Raw genomic sequence first — 23,106 nt, 5'->3', positions numbered from 1 at the left:
TAGTTTAGAAATAGAGTTGCGAAGGAAAATATATCAGAAAAAAAATCTTACCATTGGATCAATGCCTGGATGGTCAACATAAACAAGCAGTATTTTATAGATTTCCTCCTGGCATTTGTGGGCATCTAATAACAAGAAAGAAGAGCAATGGGACACTTAAATGGACAATGCAGAAAGAACAAAATATATATATATATATTTATCTTTATTTACCCAGTTTAGTTTCTTTTTGTTGTAGCTACATGTATATGTGGATAGAGTACCTTTTTAAGAACCCTGGCAAGGTTCTAGCAGGGGTGGATCCAGAACCTAATCTCGGGAGGGGCATTGGTAGATTATGTAAAGGAACAATCCAGGCACAATAACCACTATAACTCTCTATAGTGGTTATGTTGCCAGGTGTGCCGTGGCGCCCTCCCAGAGTAAGTGGTCGAACGGTTTAAGAACAGTTTGACAACTTACCAAGGGTTTGCAGGTATAGGGTCTGTGCTAGAGAATAGGGACCGTAGTTTGTGTGTGGGAGTGTATTGTGGGTGTGTGGAGAGGGGTGTAGTGTGTTACTGTGTTGGGGGCTGATACAAGCCTGTATTGTGTGTAAAGGGACAGATGGGAGCAAATACGTATTCATTTAAAATAAAGTTATACATATATAATATATAAAAATATTTATATTTTTAAATTAAGTAAACATTCTTTATATCCCCCCTGGGAGGAGGGACATTGCTTCCAAGCCCTGGTGGTCCTAGTGGGGAGGGAACTCGAGCTTGGGGCATGGTAACCACGGCAACGCTCCAAGCTCGCAAGACGAGAACCCGGTAGAGTTGTAGTTTAGAGCTCCCCTGGGTCCTCTTTCCCTCCCCTAACGGCTGCCGCATTTCAGATCTCTGATCTCCCCTCTGGTCCGTGAAGGGACACAGCAGGGCCGGCAGGGGAGAGCCTTGGAATTGTTATTTTCTCGGGCAGGGGGCAATTGCCCTGTTGCTACCCCCTGGATCCGCCACTGGGTTCTTGGCTACCTGTGCCCAATACGCCTCCTAATGACACAGGAGTAAGATGACAATACAGGGTAGAGCTTCCCATCTCGGTACACAGCTAGACAGTGCCAAAGAACTTTATGAGCACAGGTCAGAGTGGTACCATGCCCAAGTTACAACTCTGATAAGTAAAGTCCAATGGAACATTTGTTTGACAAGAAGATAAATCTGTACAATAAAAAAAAATAAAAAATAATAATAATAAAAAACACGCTTGGACAACATGTAACCAAAGTCCGACTCACCTAACAAACATGTAAAGTTTGTGAGGGAATCCAGCGCTGCCTTCTGTAATTTAAGGCAACCGAACAAATGCATGCTGAAAATCTTCCCAGCAGGTGTTAAAACAGGTGCTTGGCCAATGCAGAACAGCAGCAATGTTAGAATGGCACAGAACATACCATTGGTGGGTAAAAATCCAACCTAGGAGTAAAAAAAAAAAAAAAAAAAAAAAAAGAGAAATAACCTAGCTGCAGATGTGCCCACATAAACCATCAAAAGTACTCTTTACATCGTGAAATCAAGGCATATGTATCTGTTGAATTCCTTGGCTTTCTAGTCTTTCATTCTAAAAGATCTTCAAAAACATACAAATATCTCTTATTTTAAAATCCTTAAGAGACCTATAAATATCTTTACAGAAGTAATAGTTTAAAACAAGTTTTGTTATTTTGTAATGCACTTCAAATTAGAGATCAATCTGATGTTAAAAAGTATGAGAGAGAGGTCAGTCTGATATTAGGAAGTAAAAAAAAAAAAAAAAGAGAGAGATCAGTCCGATATTAGGAAGTATAAAGCTGCTCAAAAAGTGAAGTAGACCAGAAAGGAAATGTTCCAGGTCATTGCTTCAGCATTCTGTTTTGTCAGTAACTCCATAAGAAAAGATGTACGAGATGCCTAAATCCTGGACTATAGGAGTACACATAGATCTGAGTTGGGAATCTCTGTCCTAAAGTGTGTGCTTAGTACTGTCTGCAGCGCCTGCCCATGGGTAAGTCCAGTCAATCCTCCAACGCGCGTCCTAAAAGATTTACAAAACGAAAGCATTCGTGCATAGTAGAATCAATGCAGTTAAAGGAGTTCTGGAGACATTTATAAACATCTCAGATGTCAGTCTCGTGGTGTTCTCCAGAACACCTAGATATCATTTTCCATAATACACAGTTCACCATGGTGTGTCTCTTATTTTATATGTGTATGTATTATAGATTTACGCTGTAAAAGGATACATTAGGTCAACTAGACTATGGTGCTGAAATTAAAATAAATACGAATTCAGTCTATCAAGACTTTCACCCACTTTCCTCCAAGTTATCGCAGATTACTTTATTGATTTATATTACTGCTCCCTTTTAATATTATGAGAACACAAAAAAATGTAAACTTACATGTAAACCAGTGCTGAGACGGTCTCTTTTGACAAAGCATTGTGGTACTATGGTGCATGCAAGCAAGCGCCAATCTCTGACAATCTAATGCTTCTCATAGAGAGGTCTTAACCTAATTTGGTGTCATCATAATGTGCGTGATGACACTGAATGTGAGGACCTTCAATTCAGTCTTCATGATGAGTGCCTTAAAGGGACACTGTGGTCACCAGAGCAACTACAGCTTAATGTAGTTGTTCTGGTGAGTATGGTCCGTCCCTGCAAGCATTTTGTTGTATACACTGTCTTTTCAGAGGTAAGCAAGTGTTTACATTAAAGCCTAGGGACACCTCCAGGGACCACTCCCACAAGGGAAAGTTGTCACCCTGGACAATCACCATCTCCTCATAGAGATGCATTGAATGAGGAAAGTCCAGCTGAACCTTCAATTCAATGCCTCTCTATGAGGAGATGTTGATTTGCCAGGGCGGCATCTTTCCCTTTGCCCGTCATCAGGATTGGCTGAAATCATCAATTCTGATGACAGCCAAAGAGATAAATGCGGGGCGGAGCCAGCACCTACAGACCCAAGGAGAGCTGAAAAAAGTTTTAACCCTTTCTAAGGGGGCAAGCAACGTGAATAATGGTATAACAATATAGGGTCAGGAATATATGTTTGTGTTCCTAACCCTATAGTGTTCCTTTAAGTGCCACTTGAGGCATTTTCGCTGGCAAACAATGTGGTTTCTCTGAAATGACAATGTTTTATATTGCCAGCGAAAAAGTACAGGGTCTGTGCACCAAAACTCCTACATCAAGTTGTGGTTGTATTGCTTAGCATGTCCCTTTAAAAATGTACACTACAGCTCAGATAGTACTGGCATTGATAATGCACAGGTGTTAATTCCACATTATCACTATAGCTGAGAAGGGGGTGAACAAGAGAGTTTGGCAATGTGGTTTGGCAAAGGGCCAGGGAAGGGGGGTGTGTGGCTATAGAGCTACGTACCACGCTGACAATTTAAGTGTATCAGCGCCCTAAACGGCAAACCAGACGGAACAAACCAAGCGTCCAGAACCTCCACTGACTCCAATAAATGATCAAACTGGGTTGCAAATGGGTCAGATGTATGGATACGTCCACACTCCAGCTTGTCCTCTGCATGAGGTTCTTGCGTCTAAGATGGCGCCCTCTACCCAATCCTCCACATGCTCCGGATCAGAACAGACTACCACATCAGTGTTGACCCAAAGCGTATGGCCGCACCTACGGCCACCAAAGATGACTTTAAGCAACGGTCTACTACACCACATGAAGCCATTAGATCCGAGGTGGCTGCTCTAAAGGATGATGTCATAGCCCACGAGGCTTGAATACAAACCATAGAGCAGCGAAGGCAAAATATTGCAATTCAGGCTGTAGTGAATGACACAGCCATAACCTGAAAAGGCTCAATGCTCCTCATTATGTGAAGACAGCTCAGGGATTTAGATAATAGTAGCCGACGATGCAACCGAAGTCGTCGTCGAAACATGTTGAAGTCATTCTGACCACCCTATTTCGCATGATACTGCAGAAAGAAACGTCTGATCAAATCTGCTATGAGAGGCCGCATTGTACAGTCAGACCCAGACCACCCAATGAGTCCCAAAAAGACTTTGTCTGCGGTCTTCACTCCTTCTCAGTCAAGGACAGGATTATGCAGAAGTTGAGATCGCGCCCGTACTGGAACTACAGGGGTGCAGAAATGTCTCTTTTCAAAGACTTATCTCCAACGACGCTTGAGACCTGAAGAGCTCTGCGGACATTACTGCAGCCTTGTGAGAATGTAACATCCCCTACAAGCGTGGTTTTGCCTTCAGACTCATGGTTCGCCACCGAACTGAATGTACTGATCGCCAGAGGAAATACCTCCGATCACTGCCTCTAATTGGTTCCTGCATCCACTAGAACAGAGGCCTCAACCACAAAAAACATCATGGAGGCATCGAGGTGGATCTCCGATGGGCCCACCACCTAGTCGGTAGTCTAATCGGTCATACCCGGAAGAGTGAACCCAGACCTCCTGGGAAAGCTGCCTTGCTTTTGCACTCACCGTTTGTAACGGAGCTCCAGTACTCCGACCGAGTACCTCCACCAAGCCTGCTTTCTCATAGCTATCAGGTTCCCTGGACCACTTCAGACCCAGTCGCAGAGGCTTGACTGGGATTACTGAGGAACTTTTCCACCATGGACAAAACACCAGACGATACTTGGTGAAGGGTAAAACAGCAACTAACTTTAATAGACATAATACACGTATTTTAAGCCCCCCCCCCCCAACATCCTCATTTACATGCAATAGGCTGCATAGAGTACTATAGTCCAAGGAAGGGTTGGGTCAGACAATAGCAAAGGCTGATGGGAGATTGAGGAGGGACAAGGCAGCTAGTTTAAACTGGTCTGGCAGTGTCCCTGGGACAATGCCCTGCTGGGGAAACAATAGGACAGGAAAAAGGGGGAGAGGCACAGACAGGCAACATATTAAACATACCCTGCACCAATAATGGGCACAGAGTGACCAAAACACAAAAGGAATCTAGGGACTCACAGATTTCAGTCTTCCATCCCCAGTGACGGTGACTACCATCACACCATTCTCACAACTTCCACTAATGATTTGATCTGCTGATCTCTTAGTGCTTACATCTGTACAGCACAGACCCTGCTGTCTTGTCATCCAGTGTGCACATCGCCCTTGCTGTATCTCATTATGCAGATCACCCCCATGAAGTTCCCCAGGCAGAGTGTGAATATGCTCAGGTGGGGTGGTTGTTTGGCCAGCAGTTGCCCAGACACACATGGGCTTGTGAGTTAAGTATCCACTTGTACTGCTTTGTTTCTGTGGGACTAAGCGAGGCACTAGGTTTGTTGCCCGGGTTTCCCTTAGTGACTGCCCCAACCAGACCTCACTCTTAAATGGTATAAACTGCATAGAAGGTGTTGAAGGGAGACCTGTATGGGACCTGTTTGGGCTGTGGTCCACTTTGGATGGATGTGACTAGGGTCTGGAGAAGATTAACGTTCCAGCACTGACAGTGTATGGTACAAGGGCTGCCTCCCCCTCCCTGTTACCCTCTCTTTTTTTCCTCTCTTTGCTCTCCCTCCCCCTAAACTTTTATAATTATTTCATAGGTTCATTCCTAGAGGATCAATTCATGAGACAAATCACTAATTTTACTCCTCATCATGCCGTGAATAACAGGCTGGGAGCAGTGCAGGGATGGAAGACATTGCAGGCATAGTGACCACAAAATCTCTCATCTTCTGTTTTCCTGAGACAATTTGTAATCATACAGAGTTGTTCCTGAACACAGTTTTACATTTGTTGCGGTTTTTGTTTCCATTTCTATATTTGATTAATTCAAGCTATATGTGTGTGGTTGGGCACGGTTACCTCATTTGACTTGTCTTGTTACATTAACTAAATGCTGATAAATTTTCTAAATTGCTCCATTTGGTCAGGCATGGTCATGTCTCCCATCCTTATCTGTGTGAACAATTGTCCCTGTGGGGAGTCTGTGCTATATCCTTGTGTGTGACCCATGGCGAGGAGAGGCACTTTCTGCCACTGTATTCACATTGAATCCCTCTCACTGTAGTGGTACACTGTCCCTCTCCCGGCATGTCTACCGCGACTATTTGGGGACTTATCTTTCCCAACTGTACCTTTATCTCAAGTTTCTCTTTAGCTTTCTTGATCTCTAACCCCACAACTTTGTTCACTATTCTTTTGTGGCTCACTGCCCACCTCTCACATATATTGTGGGCAGGATGAGGACAGGTGACCCCATTTGAGCTGCTCATATCCCTGCTGCACTCCTCTGATGTACTTGGGGTTTTGCTTGTTGCTCCGTGCTTCCCCTGCGACCTCGGGGTGTTGCTGGATTTCCCACCCACACTCCCTGCGTGCCTCTCTTACTTGATTGGGGATCGCCTGTCTGCCTCCCACCCTTTAAACTGGAAGAACGTGGTTAGGTGACCCCGTACATAGGAATTTTCGCTAGGAAAAATCTCTGCTTGCTGTGTCCTACCGACCTGATTCACTTGTTAATCCCCACTCAAAATTGCAGGGACTTAAACATGCCAGAACGTAGATCCTATTTATTAAGGAGCTGCCCCAGTGTTAAAGAAACTGCAACTCCTCAAACTGGATAGGGAAATAGATCCATAAGGCAGGCACATTTTTGTGAAAGGTTACATTTCAAAGAACAGATACACACTAGCGAATGTATATGTCTCAAATAGGAATCAGAACCAATACCTTCGCTGAACCCTTGCCCGCCTAGTCAAATTCACTGAAGGTATATTAAACAGTGAGTTAGCGCACAATTATAGAAAGCTCTCAAATTAGAGAGTAAGGGTGTTTATAGAACTTATTCACCATGAAAATACATGCAGTTAAAAATAAATTCTTATTATATGTACAGTACTTTCAACATAAAAAATCTCAAGGTGTACAGTCCAGATTCCAAATATAGTGGCCCCTTTTTTTCTTTCCAGCACTTCGGGGGTTACACTTCAAGCAGTGATCTGGGGAAATGAAAAGCTGTAATGGTATAAGAACGTCAGGTGGGAAGCCTCCACCATATACACCCAATGACAGCGCTCACTCACAATAAACTCTTAGTAGGGGGACTACCACCATGTGCCTGGAACTTCTTGGGGGGAGCGTATTACATCCAGATCAGAAGGTTCCGGACATCACGAGATTGAAAAATAAAAAGGAAATACAATTTAAAAAGGATTATAATTTTTTTTTTTTTTAAATCAGCGCTAGTGAAGTTGGGAGTTATGACCGTTGACTAATGTAAATTATTTTCATTCCAGACTAGGGAGTAGTAACCTGGGTGGCTGGGGCGAACCATACGTCATACAGTACTGTCTCATATAGGTTAGTACCTTTAATTTACTATTGGGAGGATGCAGAAATACATGTTACTGGGATGCAAGGGGGGACAGGTGGGGCTACTTGGTGACCCTATAGTGTTCCTTTAATTCAAAAACATGTGTAATTCTCGCTGCTAGACTGTATATCTATACTGAAAATATAGTATATGTAGAAGAATGTCCCTTTTCTCTTCCCTTTGTTCGGCTGTCCGTACTCCTCGTTTGTTTAACGAACTCCCATCTGCGTAGTCCCAGAGTTTGGTTATTTTAACTACAGACCACCTCTGGCTGTTAACCTCCAATTTCTCATTAAAGAAGGGTTTCCCCTGTGTGGGCGTATTACCGAATGCACATGTGCAAACAAACGGTGGCCATCTTGTCTCTTGAACGTGGGCAGGGGCATATGGCCGTCGACGGCCTGGAACTAATTTCGGCTACTGGACTCTGCGAACACCCGGTAAACTATTACCACTGCCCATTCAACTTCCTGAACCAGTAGGAAAATGGCATTCGGGAGACCTAAACTACCGAACAATGGGACTGTTCGTTTGCTAGCAGCCAGTGGGAGCCTTCGTCAGCATTCGTGCGAGAACTCCCTAAAGAAGACAGGTCAAAGCCTAAAATCCTCTGGAACTATTTGGGGGCTTCACCTCGTGGTCGACCGGTCTAAACTTCACTCGAATGGCGCTCCTAATCTACCGAAAGGATCTGAGTAATATTTTGACAAAGTCAGCGTTCAGATCCCTGCTATTCAGTGAACTTTTGTGGAGTTCTGAGATATTAAAATGTGTTTTATGTGTTTTTACGATATTGTATATTTTCTATACCTGGGAGATAATGTAATGAAAGAGTTGTTCTTACTCAATTATCTCCCAGGCACAGAGGAGGAGTATGTGAAATGTTGATTTTTCCCTTGTCCCCAACAAAGGACACCAGGGGAAAACCCCTGGAATGTAATTTAAGAAATTACATTGGAAGTTGCATAAAAGCCAGCTGTGGTTGAATAAAAATCAGTTGACTCCCAGAACTGTGTGTCGTCCAGTTACTGGGGGAATTGTGCCTTGGATAACGTATTGCTTCCTCAGCTACAAGGAGTCTACAGCGGAGATATTGATGCTGAATATTGGAGCTCCGCTACAGTATATTTATACTAAATGATCTGTACCCACAACTCATGCGATCATTTATTTGTAATTCTTTATTTTTGCAGTGCAGGTCATGAGTTGCAATCATTAAATGTCAACGTATGAAAAGTCAGGTAAGCAAGGTAAAACATAGCAATATACCACATAGTCAGAGAACATGGAAACTCTGCACCAATTTTCTTGTGTGTGTAGGCAGTGGGGTGAGGTATGTGATGATGTCTATGGCATTAGGGGTAAACTCACTATTAGCGTCAGAGTTGGTAATTGTGCACATGCCTCTGCAGGAAATTGTATCGACGTAGGCGTAGATATTGCAAGGGGTAAAGAAGACACATTTGGACCACCGGTTACGTCTTCGTGGCTGGGCTGTAGGGGTTAAGACTTGGTGTGGGAGATGTAACTATGTGATTATTTGAAGTCTCAATTAAAACGTATTGCTTAGGACATATCTCATCAATTTGTGGTCCTGTAATACCCTACTGTAAGTCTCTCTTTATTGAAAAATGTCATCAATAAAGACATATTTAAAAAAACTAATTCCAGGGTATGAAGTAATATTAGCGACACAACCACTACACTGGACTGTAGAGGCTATGTTGCTTAGAGTGTCATTTAAGCTTGAGGATGTCCGAGTTGCCCGGCATTTTAATGATTAGATCCATGAGTATGTTCAGTTCATTTCATTAGTGTGTAAACACAAAGTTTCTCGACCCCCTAGATAAACTAAAAGTCATCGGTGAATAAAAAACGAAAATGAAAAAATGAAAAGTTTCTTAGTGCTAATTATGCATAACCAGATATACAGTAAATTTTAATGATCTTTAAAACAGATAATGAGCTAACATATACTGACAAAGTGCCAATAAATGTGAGGCAGATTTAGCCATGTACTACAGTGAATTACTGGACACAGCAGGCCAGGTATAACCAACGATAAGCCCTTACCGTTTCACTAATTTCCCTGATGCAGCGAAAAATCAGGCTAAGCAGAGCAATAGCAGACAATTTCATAGACATCGCATTGACAGCTTCTGGATGGCAATAGATTTGCTCTAATGAGAGATCTTTAAGAAAAAGAAAATAAATAAGATTTGTAATGTATATACGGTATATTTATATTCTATTTGTTAAATAGGGCTCAATAATTATATATAAAAATGAATGTAAAATAAATGTAACATTTCTCATTTGAATGTGGTTCTATCATTTACAATAATAATAGGTGACAAAATCTAAGTCAAAAAAATCAGAAAAACCAAATTCCTGTCCATTATAAATCAGGTTCCATCACAATGGAGCTGGCGAAATGGACTGTGTATTTAGCTTAAACCCAGGACAAGTTGCTCTTTGCTCACTACAACATGCAATAGTAAATCTAGCATTCTGGAACACTTATTTAGCTCTTTCAGCCAGGTCATGGAGATACCAAGTGAAAACAATTTACTAAAATTCCATCCATTCATTTACACGCAAAACAGATGTACGAAATTTGAACTGAAGATGTGTTGTGGTAATCCCCTTTTTTCTGCACATCTCAATAACCAAGAGTTAGCTATGATTTCGACTACCGTTTGAAGGGGAAAACAAGTATATCTTCCTCTTCAAAGCATAAGCATTGGCTATGATAACACAGACTGGCATACAATGCAAATGACCTTGACTCCCATGGTACCGCAGGCGTACAGAAACTTAGAAGCAGATTTCAGTTCACACACAAGAATACCTGGAACATCATGGTAAAAAGACAGACACTAAACCCAGAAGCTCTCCTAAATTAATTAAATGCTAAAGATGTTCCTTTAATATTATTACTCCATTCACTAGTAGCTTTACAGCCGTATGGTTAATAATCTATAAATTGTCTTGGCTGTATGGTGGTGTATCAGGCTACCTTGATTACACAAGTTGTAACGTTCTTTTGAGAGTTATTGGGAAAGAAGGTTGTATATCAGAGCTCAAAATCTCAAATTGACCCTTTGAATCAAACTTTTACACTCTGGAGAAGTAGAATGCATGACCAGGACTGACAGCGGCCACATAGCACCTGAGACCGCAAAGTGAAGTAAAGTAGACACTAGACACAACCAGTGAGAACAAGAATAGCTGCAGAGAATTATAGGTGCTCTGTTAAAGCAATTGCCATTCAGCACTGCCCACTGATCTTTATTTAGTTAGACAGAGTTCCCTCTGCAAGCTTCTTTTAACCCCTTAAGGACCAAACTTCTGGAATAAAAGGAAATCCTGATATGTCACACATGTCATGTTTCCTTAAGGGGTTAAAGGGACACTATAGGCACCAAAACAACATTAGCTTAATGGAGCAGTTTTGGTGTATAGATCATGCACCTGCAGTGTCACTGCTCAATTCTCTGCCACTTGGGAGTTAAATCACTTTTGCTTCTGTTTTTGAAGCCCTAGTCACACCTCCCCTGTCTGTGACTCACACAGCCTGCATGTAAACAAAATGGCTTATTTTTAATCAGATGTTAACCTACTTCAGAAGTTTTTATCTATTGCTCTGCTCTGAACTTTAATCTCACTCACACACACACACACACACACACACCGGAGGCTCGTAAAAGTTATTAAGAGCACAGGAGAAAAATTCTAAATTAAACAGAATGTGCAATAAAAGGTGTAAATATTAGATGGCTCTTTACAGAAAGTTTTGATGAAGACTGTGCAATCTGTGACTAGGCTTGTATAAACAAAATTATTTAACTCCTAACTGGCAGATGATTTAAACACCAAAACTACTTCATTAAGCTAAAGCGGTTTTGTGCCTATAGTGACCATTTAAGTCACACAAGGAGGAAGAGGTAGGATGAGGACCGAATTACAGCAAGTCGTTAGTTGGAATGGACTTCAGGAGGCTTAGGTGTAAAATACATGTGGTGTGGAAGAGATTGCTGCGACAGGGGAGACGGCTGAAGGGTGTAACAGGGTATTGCCATTACCAATGCTTTGTTATGCCTGTCCGTCATGTTTTTGGTTTTTCCCTCCCCCAAGCAATCAGTGTAGAAATACATTTAGCAATTTCAGAAATCATTACATAATCTTTAATACACATCACACAGTTGCAGCCTACCAGTTCACAAATTACATCATACCTGAGTATGCAGTAGTCATTTTTAATATGTGATGAAATGGGTAAAGTAGCACCGACAATGCATGATAACCAACCTCCTTTGGGCTGGACAAAAAAAACAAAAACAGAAATGTAAAAAACTATCTAAAATCAACACAAGATGAAAAGAAATATAGAAACATTATATATCACTCAGACATTTGTCAGACATTTCGTGGCTTACCCAAGTAATTTTGAAGTATTGTAGAATTAATAAAATTTTGTATAGTATACTTCTTTTTGCCCTCTTTATTACAGGCACACCACAACCGACTGGTGTTTTCTACATACTGGTTCTCACTTGCAATAATACACACAACTAGACATGTGCAATTCGTCAAAAGTGCCAAAGTGCCGTAATGCCGAAGTGCCGTAATGCCGAAGTGCCGTAATGCCAAAGTGCCGTAATGCCAAAGTGCCGTAATGCCAAAGTGCCGTAATGCCAAAGTGCCAAAGTGCCAAAGTGCCAAAGTGCCAAAGTGCCAAAGTGCCAAAGTGCCAAAGTGCCAAAGTGCCAAAGTTCCGAAGCACAGTATTGCCTAAGTACTTACCCAGTGAAAGAAGAAAAATGTTACATTGTATACAATTTTAAATAAAAAGTATACAAACATAGCCAGGATTCACCTGTAAGCATTTGCAACACTTACAACAATCAAGTAACATACATTCAAATAAAATGTAAGTTACTTGTCCAGTCAATGTAATGACAGGAATGAATAAGTAGATAACTCCCTAATTCCCACAGTATTAGGGAGCTATCTACTAAAAGGCTGAAAGACCTTAATTGGTCTGCCAAATTTACTAATACTAATTAAAGGTCCCCCTTCCCGAGCCCCCACCCCTGAGTGGCGGGTGGGGGCCCTAAATACTAATAAGGGGGGGAACCTAATGTCCTCCCCCCTGGGTCCCACCCCTGAGCGGTGGCTCTAAATAGTAATAGGGGGGGGACCTAATGTCCTCCCCCCTGGCACCCACCCCTGAGCAGTGGGTGGGGGCCCTACAGTAAAATAAGGGGGGGGGACCTAATGTCTTCCCCTCTGGCCCCCACCTTTGAGCGGCGGGTGGGGGCCCTAAATCCTAAAAAGGGAGGGGGACCTAATGTCCTCCCCACTGGCCCCCACCCCTGAGCGGTGGGTGGGGGCCCTAATTACCAATAGGGGGGGCCCTAATTACCAATAGGGGGGGACCTATTGTCCTCCCCCCGGCCCTGGCCCCCACCCCTAAAAAAAATGTCCCCCCAGGTGACTAGGGGTCCCCAAACCCCTAGTCACCCCCTCCCCCCCCCAAAAAAAATTGATCCCCCTACCTACCCCCCTCACCCTAAAAATAATGAGGGGGGACCTTTAACTATAAACCTGTAAAAAAAAAATTAAGATAAAAACAACTTACCATTCGATGTTTTCTTTCTTCTAAAAATCTTCTTTTTTCAGCCCCAAAAAAGGCCAAATAAAAAACCATAATAACCGACGCAATTAAAAAAAACAAAACAAAAAAAACCGAGCGCAAAAAATTAAATCCTTCTTCACCCATGGAGGGTCTCCGCGCAGACTGAGCTCTGCAGGGCGGGGGAAGGCTTATAAAGCCTTGCCCCGCCCTGCAATTAGGCTCAGAGCACTCTGATTGGTGGGTTTAAGCCATCCAATCAGAGTGCTCTGACAGGTAAATGAAGAGACTGACAGGCAAGTCTCTACATTTACCTGTCACAGCACTCTGATTGGTTGGTTTGAAATCCACCAGTCAGAGTGCTCTGTGTCATTTTACACAGCGTGGGAAAATTCTTTGGAATTTTCCCACGCTGTGTAATTTGACTCATAACTCTCTGATTGATTACTTAATCCACCAGAGAGTTATGAGTCAAATTACACAGCGTGGGAAAATTCCAAAGAACTTTCCCACGCTGTGTAAAATGACACAGAGCGCTCTGATTGGTGGATTTCAAACCAACCAGAGTGCTGCGACAGGTAAATGTAGAGACTTGCCTGTCAGTCTCTTCATTTACCTGTCAGAGCACTCTGATTGGATGGCTTAAACCCACCAATCAGAGTGCTCTGAGCCTAATTGCAAGGCGGGGCAAGGCTTTATAAGCCTTCCCCCGCCCTGCAGAGCTCAGTCTGCGCGGAGCCCTCCATAGGTGAAGAAGGATTATTTTTTTTGCGCTCGTTTTTGGGGGGGGGTTTTAATTGTGTCGGTTATTATGGTTTTTTATTTGCCCATTTTTGGGGCTTAAAAAAGAAGATTTTAGAAGAAAGAAAACATCGAATGGTAAGTTATTTTTTAAATTTTTTATACAGGTTCTTAGTTAAAGGTCCCCCCTCATTATTTTTAGGGTGAGGGGGGTAGGTAGGGGGATAATTTTTTTTGGGGGGGAGGGGGTGACTAGGGGTTTGGGGACCCCTAGTCACCTGGGGGGACATTTTTTTTAGGGCCCCCACCCGCCGCACAGGGGAGGGGGCTGGGTGGAGGACATTAGGTCCCCCCCTTTATTAGTATTTAAGGCCCCCAGCCGCCGCTCAGGGGTGGGGGCCAAGGGGGAGGACATTAGGTCCCCCCCTTTTACTATTTAGGGCCCCCACCCACCGCTCTGGGGTGGGGGCCAGGGGGGAGGACATTAGGTGTCCCCCCCTTATTTTACTGTAGGGTCCCCACCCACTGTTAAGGGGTGGGGGCCAGGGGGAGGACATTAGGTTTCCCTCCATCGTTTTACTTTAGGGCCCTTATACCAATTTAGGGCCCCCACCCGCCGCTCAGGGGTGGGGGCCGGGGGGAGGACATTAGGTTTCCCTCCATCGTTTTACTTTAGGGCCCCCACCCGCGGTATAGCGAGTAGGGGCAAAATTTACTTAGTTTTAGTAAATTTGTCTGAAAGACCAATTTAGGTCTTTCAGCCTTTTGTTAGATAACTCCCTAATACCGTGGGAATTAGGGAGTTATCTACTAAGCGGCTGCAATAGAAGTGCCAAAGTCCCGAAATTCCGAAATGACGAAGTTCCGAAGTGCGAAAATTCCGAATTTCGGAATGCCGAACCGAACCGAAAATTTTCCCCATGCACATGCCTACACACAACCACCACCATACATGGTTTCCAACAGAATGTTGGTAAGGATGTTCAGGAAGATATTACCCCTTTCCTTTGCACTGCCTATAGAGTGTTTATTACAGGATTGTAATGAAATACCTACGCGATATGCAGTTTTATAATGTTAGCAGCAAAAGTTATAGACTGGAATAGATGCAAACTTTTTAGCGTTCGTAGTACTAAGACCCACACGTTACAGTTTGGAGCTTGGAAGATTGGTATCCTGAAAAAAAAAAAATAATAAAAATAAAAAACACAAAACAAGCAGAAATTCAAGCATTGCATGTTACAAACAGTGCATGCATCTGGCTCAAGTATATAAACAGACTAGCAGCCAGTTAATCAGGAACAATTTCTTGCGATTCAAAATATCAAAATATGTAACCTGTATTTCTCCCAATTCATATTGACTTTAAAGCAGCAACATTTTCGAAACATTGGGGTTATATAGAATGAATAATGCCAAGTCAAAGTCTACAAGTAGACCGAATGGAACTAATACAATGGAAACAATCACCATGGAAAGCAAAGTAAGGCTCCTGCTGCTGGAAATTGAACAATCTTTCGGCCGAATGCTCCACCTTTTGCCCCAGAATTGTTTTGTGTACATAAACCACTATGGCAGGTCAACTGGATGCAATGAACAAGGGAGGGGCAACAAGGCCTCTAAATATCTTATGAACAAGATTTAACCCAGGATCCTTTGCAATTTAATAAACATTTTGAATATTGAGAGGATAACCACAGAGTGCACAATAGTAACAACAGCTTTTCTTTTGAGTGTGATCACATATATATATATATATATAGTTAATACATTGCTAAACACAAATACACACACACACACCAGTTAAGCCACAGGACTTGCCTTTCCCAAAGAAATCTCACTTTAACAGTGCTCTCACTACTGCAAGGGATTGTGGGTAGGCATATGCAAATGAGCGCAACAAATATTAACGATCCACTTCAGGTGGAAGGGGTTTTCATCCACACTTTTTTCCCCACTAAAACTCTTTTGGTATGAGATATATATATATATATATATATATATATATATATATATATATATATATATATATATATATCTTATGACAATTTCTAAGAGTAGTCAGAAGGATGCAAGGTATCTATGAAAGGTCTTTATAAAATAAATACATTTAATAAAATAAAAGAATAAAACAAAAATGAAAAAATGGAAGCCTAGTAAGCAGAGTGTACACTTCAAGTAATTGTAAACACTGATAATTCTTTCAGTGATAGAAGCCCATAAGGCTAAAAATAGTCAAGCATTTACCAAACAAACCGGTCACTTTGGAAATTACCTGAACAAGGATAATGCATAGTATAGATCAGGGGTGGGGAACCTTCGGCTCTCCAGATGTTTTGGACTACACCTCCCATGATGCTTTGCCAGCATTATGTGTGTAAGAGCATTATGGGGGATGTAGTCCACAACATCTGGAGAGCCGAAGGTTGCCTATCCCTGGTATAGATAATCAGGAGAAGAATCTTATTTTGAGGTGGGAGGGACAAACTTGCTTTTACTATTACAAGGTATCAAAGTTCCGAGGTACTATTTACGCAATAAAGAATTTATAAAGAATTTCAAAATAGATTGAGTTTCAAATCCTCTTCAGGCAAGTCATTTTTAGCCTCTTTTTCCATCCACTCACCTTTATTCAAGTTTTATTAAAAGGGACATAGCAGGTACCAATACAACTTTAATGCATTTGATTTGGCCTCAAAAAATATGCTGTATTTACTGAATGCTCAAATCTTTATTGCACACAAAATAAAATGTTTTGCAGAATGCACCTTCCTCCTTCACCACACCACCTCACTTCAGAAAAACACTTCCTTATTATCAAGTGTATGTAAAGATGTATTGATGCCTGGGAAGTCCCTTAAAGTAGAACAGGTTATAAAATGTATATATCCTAAAGACTGCTATGATTCCATAAAAATATTTGAAGCAACTTATGTCATTAAACATATTAGTCATATTTTTTTTTTTTTACCGAATGGCCTGCACTTGTGTAAAGGTGATTGATATGTTTAAAATGTATCAGAAAAACAGCCAAGTGGTTTCGCTGCAAAACAAATATCTTGCATTGTTCTTGTCCTACCTTTCTCTTTTTCATTTACCTGACCACAGAGAGAAGCAGCTCTTCTAAATAGACAGAATTACGAAGAGGTCCGTCTTCCAGAAACGTGTAGATATAGGCGAACATATGTCTCCAAGCAATGCCAACCACTACTGAGCTACCATCTTTAAAAACGGCGATCAGTGTTCTGATAGCCTGGCTTGCTGCATAAGGACAATCACTACCGAGAGATTCCACCGAACGGCTCAGTAAGACAAATGCAACATCTGGTAATTCGTTTAGCTCATAGACATAGTCAAGGTTTGGGTTTCCCTCAATCTTCACACTTGCAGTGATAGCATGAGCGACTAGGTTATTGATAGCACCAGCAAGAAACATACTCCTTTCTCTTTGCAGAGATAAGATCACAGACAAGCTTCCTAATAAAGAGGAAAGAGAACTGGAGTAAGTAACAAAAAGTAATTTTTTTAGTTTTTATTGTACTTTTCATTTTTTTTTTTTAGAAAAACACCAATCCCCGCTGACATGCTCAGCCAGTGAATGACTGGGCTGTATGATGCTTGAGGCAACCTTTTAAACACACACACCATTTTGTATATCCCTTTCACGCAGCAAAAACAGCTCTGACGAGTCGAAGCATGTCCTGCACAAGGCCTCTTAATGTATCCTATGGTATCGGGCACCAAGACATTAGCAGCAGATCCTTTAAGTACTGCAAGTTGCTAGGTGGGGCCTCCATGGGTCAGATTTGTTGCTTCAGCACATCCCACACATGCTCAATCAGAAGATCTGGGGAATTTGGAGGATTGCCTATGGCAGCCATGTGACCACTTTTTCAAAACGATCACATGGCCCGCGGGGGCCGCAGAGGGTGGACTGTCTGGGCTGTCATGCAGTACCCCCAGCCCGGGAGCAAAACCGAGTGCCGTCGGGTGAACGGCGGCGACCGGGTAAGTAATATATTTGCCGTCCACGGTCCTTAAGGACCCTTTTTTTGTTGGACGTACGTGGAACATCCGCGGTCCCTAGGGGGTTAAAATACACTTATTTTATAGTTTGAACAAATGTATTGTGAGTCCTGCGAGACTCTCACTTATCTTCTTGCTATGTTTCATCTGACATCCTCTTCATGTGCAATACAAATAAAGAATTACAACAACAACAACAAAAAGTTCACAGTTACCACAACAACATTAACCCTAATCAAAAACATTACTTTAGGTTTCTTTAGAGTATTGTCCCATATCATATTTTTGTTCTTTTGAACCTTTTAATCATGGCTACTTTGCCTTATTTCACAGGTCGTTGTACGCACTGTTGGTATAAAAAAACCTTATCGACATTTCGTGCTCCAGCATATCCTGGAAACCATTAAGCCAAGCCAGTTTCACTTCAACACGATCCCACATTGTATTGGACACGGTAAATGAACCATAGAAATCTTCTAATAAACCCTGGAATAAAGAATGATACGGATTGAAAAGCATTTCAGACTTTCACCAAAAAATTACTTGCAAGAGGTGATTAGACAAGTGATAATTCTAAAACATAACTATCATTTCATCGTTACAATTGTTTACATAGTGCAAACATAGGCTGCAAAACAAAGGACTTGTGTCCATCAAGTTCAGCATATTTATATCAACACGTGAACAGAAAAATCAACAGACATAAACAATAATTACACTCCTAAGTCAGACTCTGTCCAAGGGAAATGATACATCTCAATCCAATATTCCCCAGTAAAATACATTGAAAGGGACATTGTAGGCACTCGACCACTTCAGCTCATTGAAGTGGTCTGGTTGCAATGTCCCATAACCCTACAGCAGTAATTATTGCAGTTTCTGAGAAACTGCAATAATTACCTCTGAGGGTTAACTCCACCACTAGTGGCTTTCTACCAGATAGCCACTAGAGGGACTTTCGGAATTGAAACTGACATTTGGTCCGGTATCCGACGCTGGACGTCCTCGCACTCTGCAGCATTCCTATGGGGAAATCCTAATGCGAGCATAGCTATTGCCGCGCATGGGCATTAGGTCTCCCCCATCAGCTGACGGCGGCTGAGGAGCGTGGGCGGAGCCCAACCCAGCGCCGAGAGATATCAGCGCAGGATTCAGGTAAGCAACTGAAAGGGTTTTAAACACTTCAGTGCCGCGGGAGGGGGAGGGTGCGAGAGAGGAGGGCACTATAGAATCCATTTAAAGAGCTTGGGCTCCTCTCTTTTGCTATGTTTTACTATGGAATTTTCAATAAATTTTTCCCAATTTAAATTTTGATATAGGGGTGTGTTAGTATGTAATGTTTGCATTTGTGTGCATGGGCGTGCTTGGCTGTAGTGTTAGCTTTTAAATGAGGATGCACATTTGTGTGTAGTATTAGTGTTTGAGTGGAGGGTGTGTCTGAGTGTATATAAATTTGACATTTGAATCCAGGGGTTTTTGTATGTAATGTTTGTGTTTGCATGTTGTGTTGGTGATTGATTGCTGGGATGGATGCACATATATGTGTTTGATTGCTGGACGTATGCTACGTACATACATACACAAACAAATTAACACACAGACAAACACACATACAGACACTCACAAACAAGCGGAACACATACCTCTAGAGGGCCCCATATTCTATTTAAGCTAAATTGATCATCTCAATAGTAGATATAGCAGTAGATGAACAAATTAGGAGCTTAGAACCTAAAGCACTTTGTTCCACAGTACATCCTAAATAAATAGAAAGCTATTTTGCACCTACTTAGCAAACGGTCAATTTTGACCTGTTAAAGAGCTTGTTGGGACTGCAAATTAGTTTGGTGATAGATGTAGATTTACAGGCCCTTTGATCAGCATTATTAGGTAATGATATTTCAGGGTTATTTGACTAAAATTAAAAATGCTCAGAATAGATAAAGACGGCTGCCTTTTTAAAAACACACACACACACACACACACGGAGCAAGAAAAAAAAACTACACAAGGGCAAGTAGGTTAATGTGTGTTGTCAAACACAGAGGATATCTACAACTACGGAGGTCTCTCTGAACCCAGACCAGTCATTTAACAAATTGTGAATGTGAGGAAAATGCCTTCAGGAGATCCCCTTACAAACCAACATTTACTCACCAAAACAAGTGGAAAGCCATCTTCATGTGCTGCTATAATTCCAGATAGTCTCATGGCAAATGCATAGAGATCGGATTCCTCATCTGGCACATCTAGGATGTCATAAAGCATGTCTACTACACAAACATTCTCAGACATAAATTCATAAACATCTACTGTAAAAAACAAAAACAAAAATAATATTAGCATAGCAGCCAATAAAAGGATATGCAGAACGGCAACTAATCTCCACTGCACATTATTCAATAGCAGTGATCGTACCAGAACCAAATAGGGGACTGTGAAGGGACAATATGTGTAGTAAATAATACAAACATATCTGATTGCTCACTAACAAAATTTTTTTGTTTTTTAAAAATGGTTTTGGGAGAAAAAAAAAGAAAAAAAAAAAAAAACAACAAGAGCTAAACTTAAAAAAAAAAAAAAGTTACAATTTTATCAGCACAAATGATTCCCTTAAAGCCCTTCATGACAAACTACGTTAAAAGGACCACCGAGATAGAATGCCCAACTTTTTTTATGAAGGCTCCCATTCACAAGGATTACCTGACGATGACAAAGCCTTGAACCAATCCAGTAATTTTTGAAAGATGGTATCATCTGACACAAGATGCCGTCTGTTAAGTAGTAGGTCACAAATGTGGGGGAGCAGGTCGGAACAGAAGGTATCCATTAGGGTTTCTGTATAAAAAATAAAAATATGATATCAGCTTTCAAAAACATAACTCATTTAGCTACGGAACATGTGCAACCCCTCGTAGTACTTCTGGCATTTTTCAAAGTTTTCATAAATACAGATTCTTTCTGGAAAAAATAAAAACCTTTATGATGGTGTTCGGGTTTCTTCACAATTCGAAAGCAAACAAACTACATACACACACACAGGACAAATTAAGGACTACAACGCCTCATGTAACGGACCATCTTTGGCAAGTGGAGGTGGTTCTGCTGCAATTTTCCATCAAAAGTGACAGCCGATGGGAACAGGCATGATGTTGGGAGATGTGCAATAGATGCTTATGGCACCATACTTCACAAGTTTGAGATCATCTATTTCAAGATCCTGTGGTCTCACAGAGCCTAACATAGATCCCTCGGTGCAAGTAGCATAAATCCGAACATTGGACAGGTGGTATGCTAGTATTGCCCAAAATGGAAGATCCTGCCTGTAAATGGGAACGTACTGCCCACAGAAGGAGCATGTTAGCCTGGCGTGAATTCAAGCCAGCCTGACTGCCTCCCTGGCTAGCCCCACTCAGGGCAGACCATGCAGCGAGTGTTGCTGAAGAGCTGTGTCCTACTGCCTTCAACACAACACAAGTACCTCTTATAATAAGCTCACATTCTGCTGTTATAGGGATTGTTTCCTGGTGTGCCTCAGTGTTAATTTTATCGACTAACAATTTTAGTTAGATTTTAGTCAAAAGACTATGACTAACTAAATTAAAATTTCCTGCCAAAATTAACACTGCACAGAGGTGCTATGGAAGGGGCAAAATAGAAAGACCAGTGCTTGGGAAAGAAACACCTAGAGAGACTTGAGGGACACAAAGAGACCAAGAGTGACTTGGGAAGGCACACAAAAGACAGATTGAGGCTTTAACTAAACCTAGTAGGTTTTAGTCATGTTGACTAAAATCTAGTGGAGATTTAGTCGACTAAAACACGACTAAAGCGGCTTTTTGGTCAAAAAGACTGACTAAAACTAAATGGAAATTTGCCACCCAAATTAGCACTGGTGTGCATAAATGCGGGTCACCAGGAAACAACCAGGAATGGATGAACAGGTCCCTTCAATTGGGATGGTCCTGTTGGACCTGGGACAGCTGGGGGATATGCACTAGCAACAACAACTCTTGGCAGGTAAAGCCACGTATGATCAAGGAGTGGGAACTTCAAGGGACACTCCAGACAAAGAACTTCAGCTTGCTCTGAATGCTGTATTGAATGCACAGATTAAAAGCATGTGTTGAGGGAAAGAGGGGAGGGCATTCAAAGGCTGCAGAAGAAACTCTGCGGCTTTTGCAAGCCGTTTCCCCACCATATACCCACAAAGAAAATATGCAAAATTAAAAAAAAGAAATACATGTATATCTAGTAAATTGTTAGTTTAGTAGACTTTCTCCCCTGACTACCTGCATCTAATTCTATACAGACAAGTCAGCATGAAGGAGGTGAGGTAAAGGGAAGGAAAAGTTTTAAAAATGCAAGGACCTTGCCAACAATAGAGCCACTGTAAAATACTGGTACCAATTTTAAACCAAACATAGGATCTTAAAACAGTACCCCCATCCCAAAATAACAGACTATAATTCTAGCAGAGGAGAGTAGGCTCTCTTTTTTTTTTTTTTTTTTTTTAAACCATCATTTGAAAAATACCAGAGCCTTAAAAGTTCACCAAGAATAGTACAGCAAATAGTGTATTACTAACATAGGACAGTACAAGTATCTCTTTATTACCAATAGAGGTCATTGCCAGTACAGCTCATTGTAGCGATTATGAGGCAAAGGGTATGTGGCCAATGTCCTGCCAGTTTGTATCAAACAAGGGTTCTCCTTGCACTTGGCACAGAGGAACTCTGAAGCATCATGTCTAATACTGAAGTGCACCTCTCACTGGCCACAGAACCTTTAGCCTATCACAGTCACTTAGAGATGGACAGACAATTCTACATTAGCTGGGCCGCAGCAGAGGTGTAATGCTGTAGGTTTCTATAGAGTGATTTAAACTCTGCGGTAGCTTGTCCAATGCCGACATGGACCTCCCACAGCCCACAGAACTTTCAGTCTATCATTGCCACCAAAGATGGACGGACAACAACGCATTAGCTGACTCCACATACAGGCAAGTGACAGAACCATTTAATACCTGGTGTAGGTAAGCTCAAGAAAATGTTATACATAGCACAGGTGAGTGCCAGCACTATTTAATACATAGTACAGGTGAGTGCCGGGACAATTGAATACATAGTACAGGTGAGTGCCGGGACCATTTAATACATAGTACAGGTGAGTGCCGGGACCATTTAATACATAGTACAGGTGAGTGCCGGGACCATTTAATACATAGTACAGGTGAGTGCTGGGACCATTTAATACATAGTACAGGTGAGTGCCAGGACGATTTAATACATAGTACAGGTGAGTGCCAGGACGATTTAATACATAGTACAGGTGAGTGCCGGGACCATTTAAT

The 23,106-nt window shown here is 41.8% G+C and overlaps 1 protein-coding gene across 1 annotated transcript in view; it reads right to left on the bottom strand.

The window, feature by feature from the left end:
• The window catches only part of BRAT1 (BRCA1 associated ATM activator 1), a 40,192-nt gene that overhangs the window by 12,216 nt on the left and 4,870 nt on the right, over nt 1–23,106 (bottom strand). The window contains exons 3-11 of the mRNA XM_063429534.1: nt 20,457–20,591; nt 19,911–20,065; nt 18,101–18,239; nt 16,826–17,204; nt 14,784–14,903; nt 11,587–11,669; nt 9,422–9,540; nt 1,280–1,457; nt 52–125 (exon numbers count right to left, since the gene is read on the bottom strand). Coding sequence (XP_063285604.1) covers nt 52–125; nt 1,280–1,457; nt 9,422–9,540; nt 11,587–11,669; nt 14,784–14,903; nt 16,826–17,204; nt 18,101–18,239; nt 19,911–20,065; nt 20,457–20,591 — 1,382 coding nt within the window. The remainder of the gene's footprint in view (nt 1–51; nt 126–1,279; nt 1,458–9,421; nt 9,541–11,586; nt 11,670–14,783; nt 14,904–16,825; nt 17,205–18,100; nt 18,240–19,910; nt 20,066–20,456; nt 20,592–23,106) is intronic.

Source organism: Pelobates fuscus, chromosome 8 (genome assembly GCF_036172605.1).
Source record: "Pelobates fuscus isolate aPelFus1 chromosome 8, aPelFus1.pri, whole genome shotgun sequence".
In the NCBI taxonomy this organism is placed as follows: Eukaryota; Metazoa; Chordata; class Amphibia; order Anura; family Pelobatidae; genus Pelobates; species Pelobates fuscus.
Note: the sequence above shows the minus strand (reverse complement) of the source record. Positions and strands in the feature narration are given on the sequence as shown.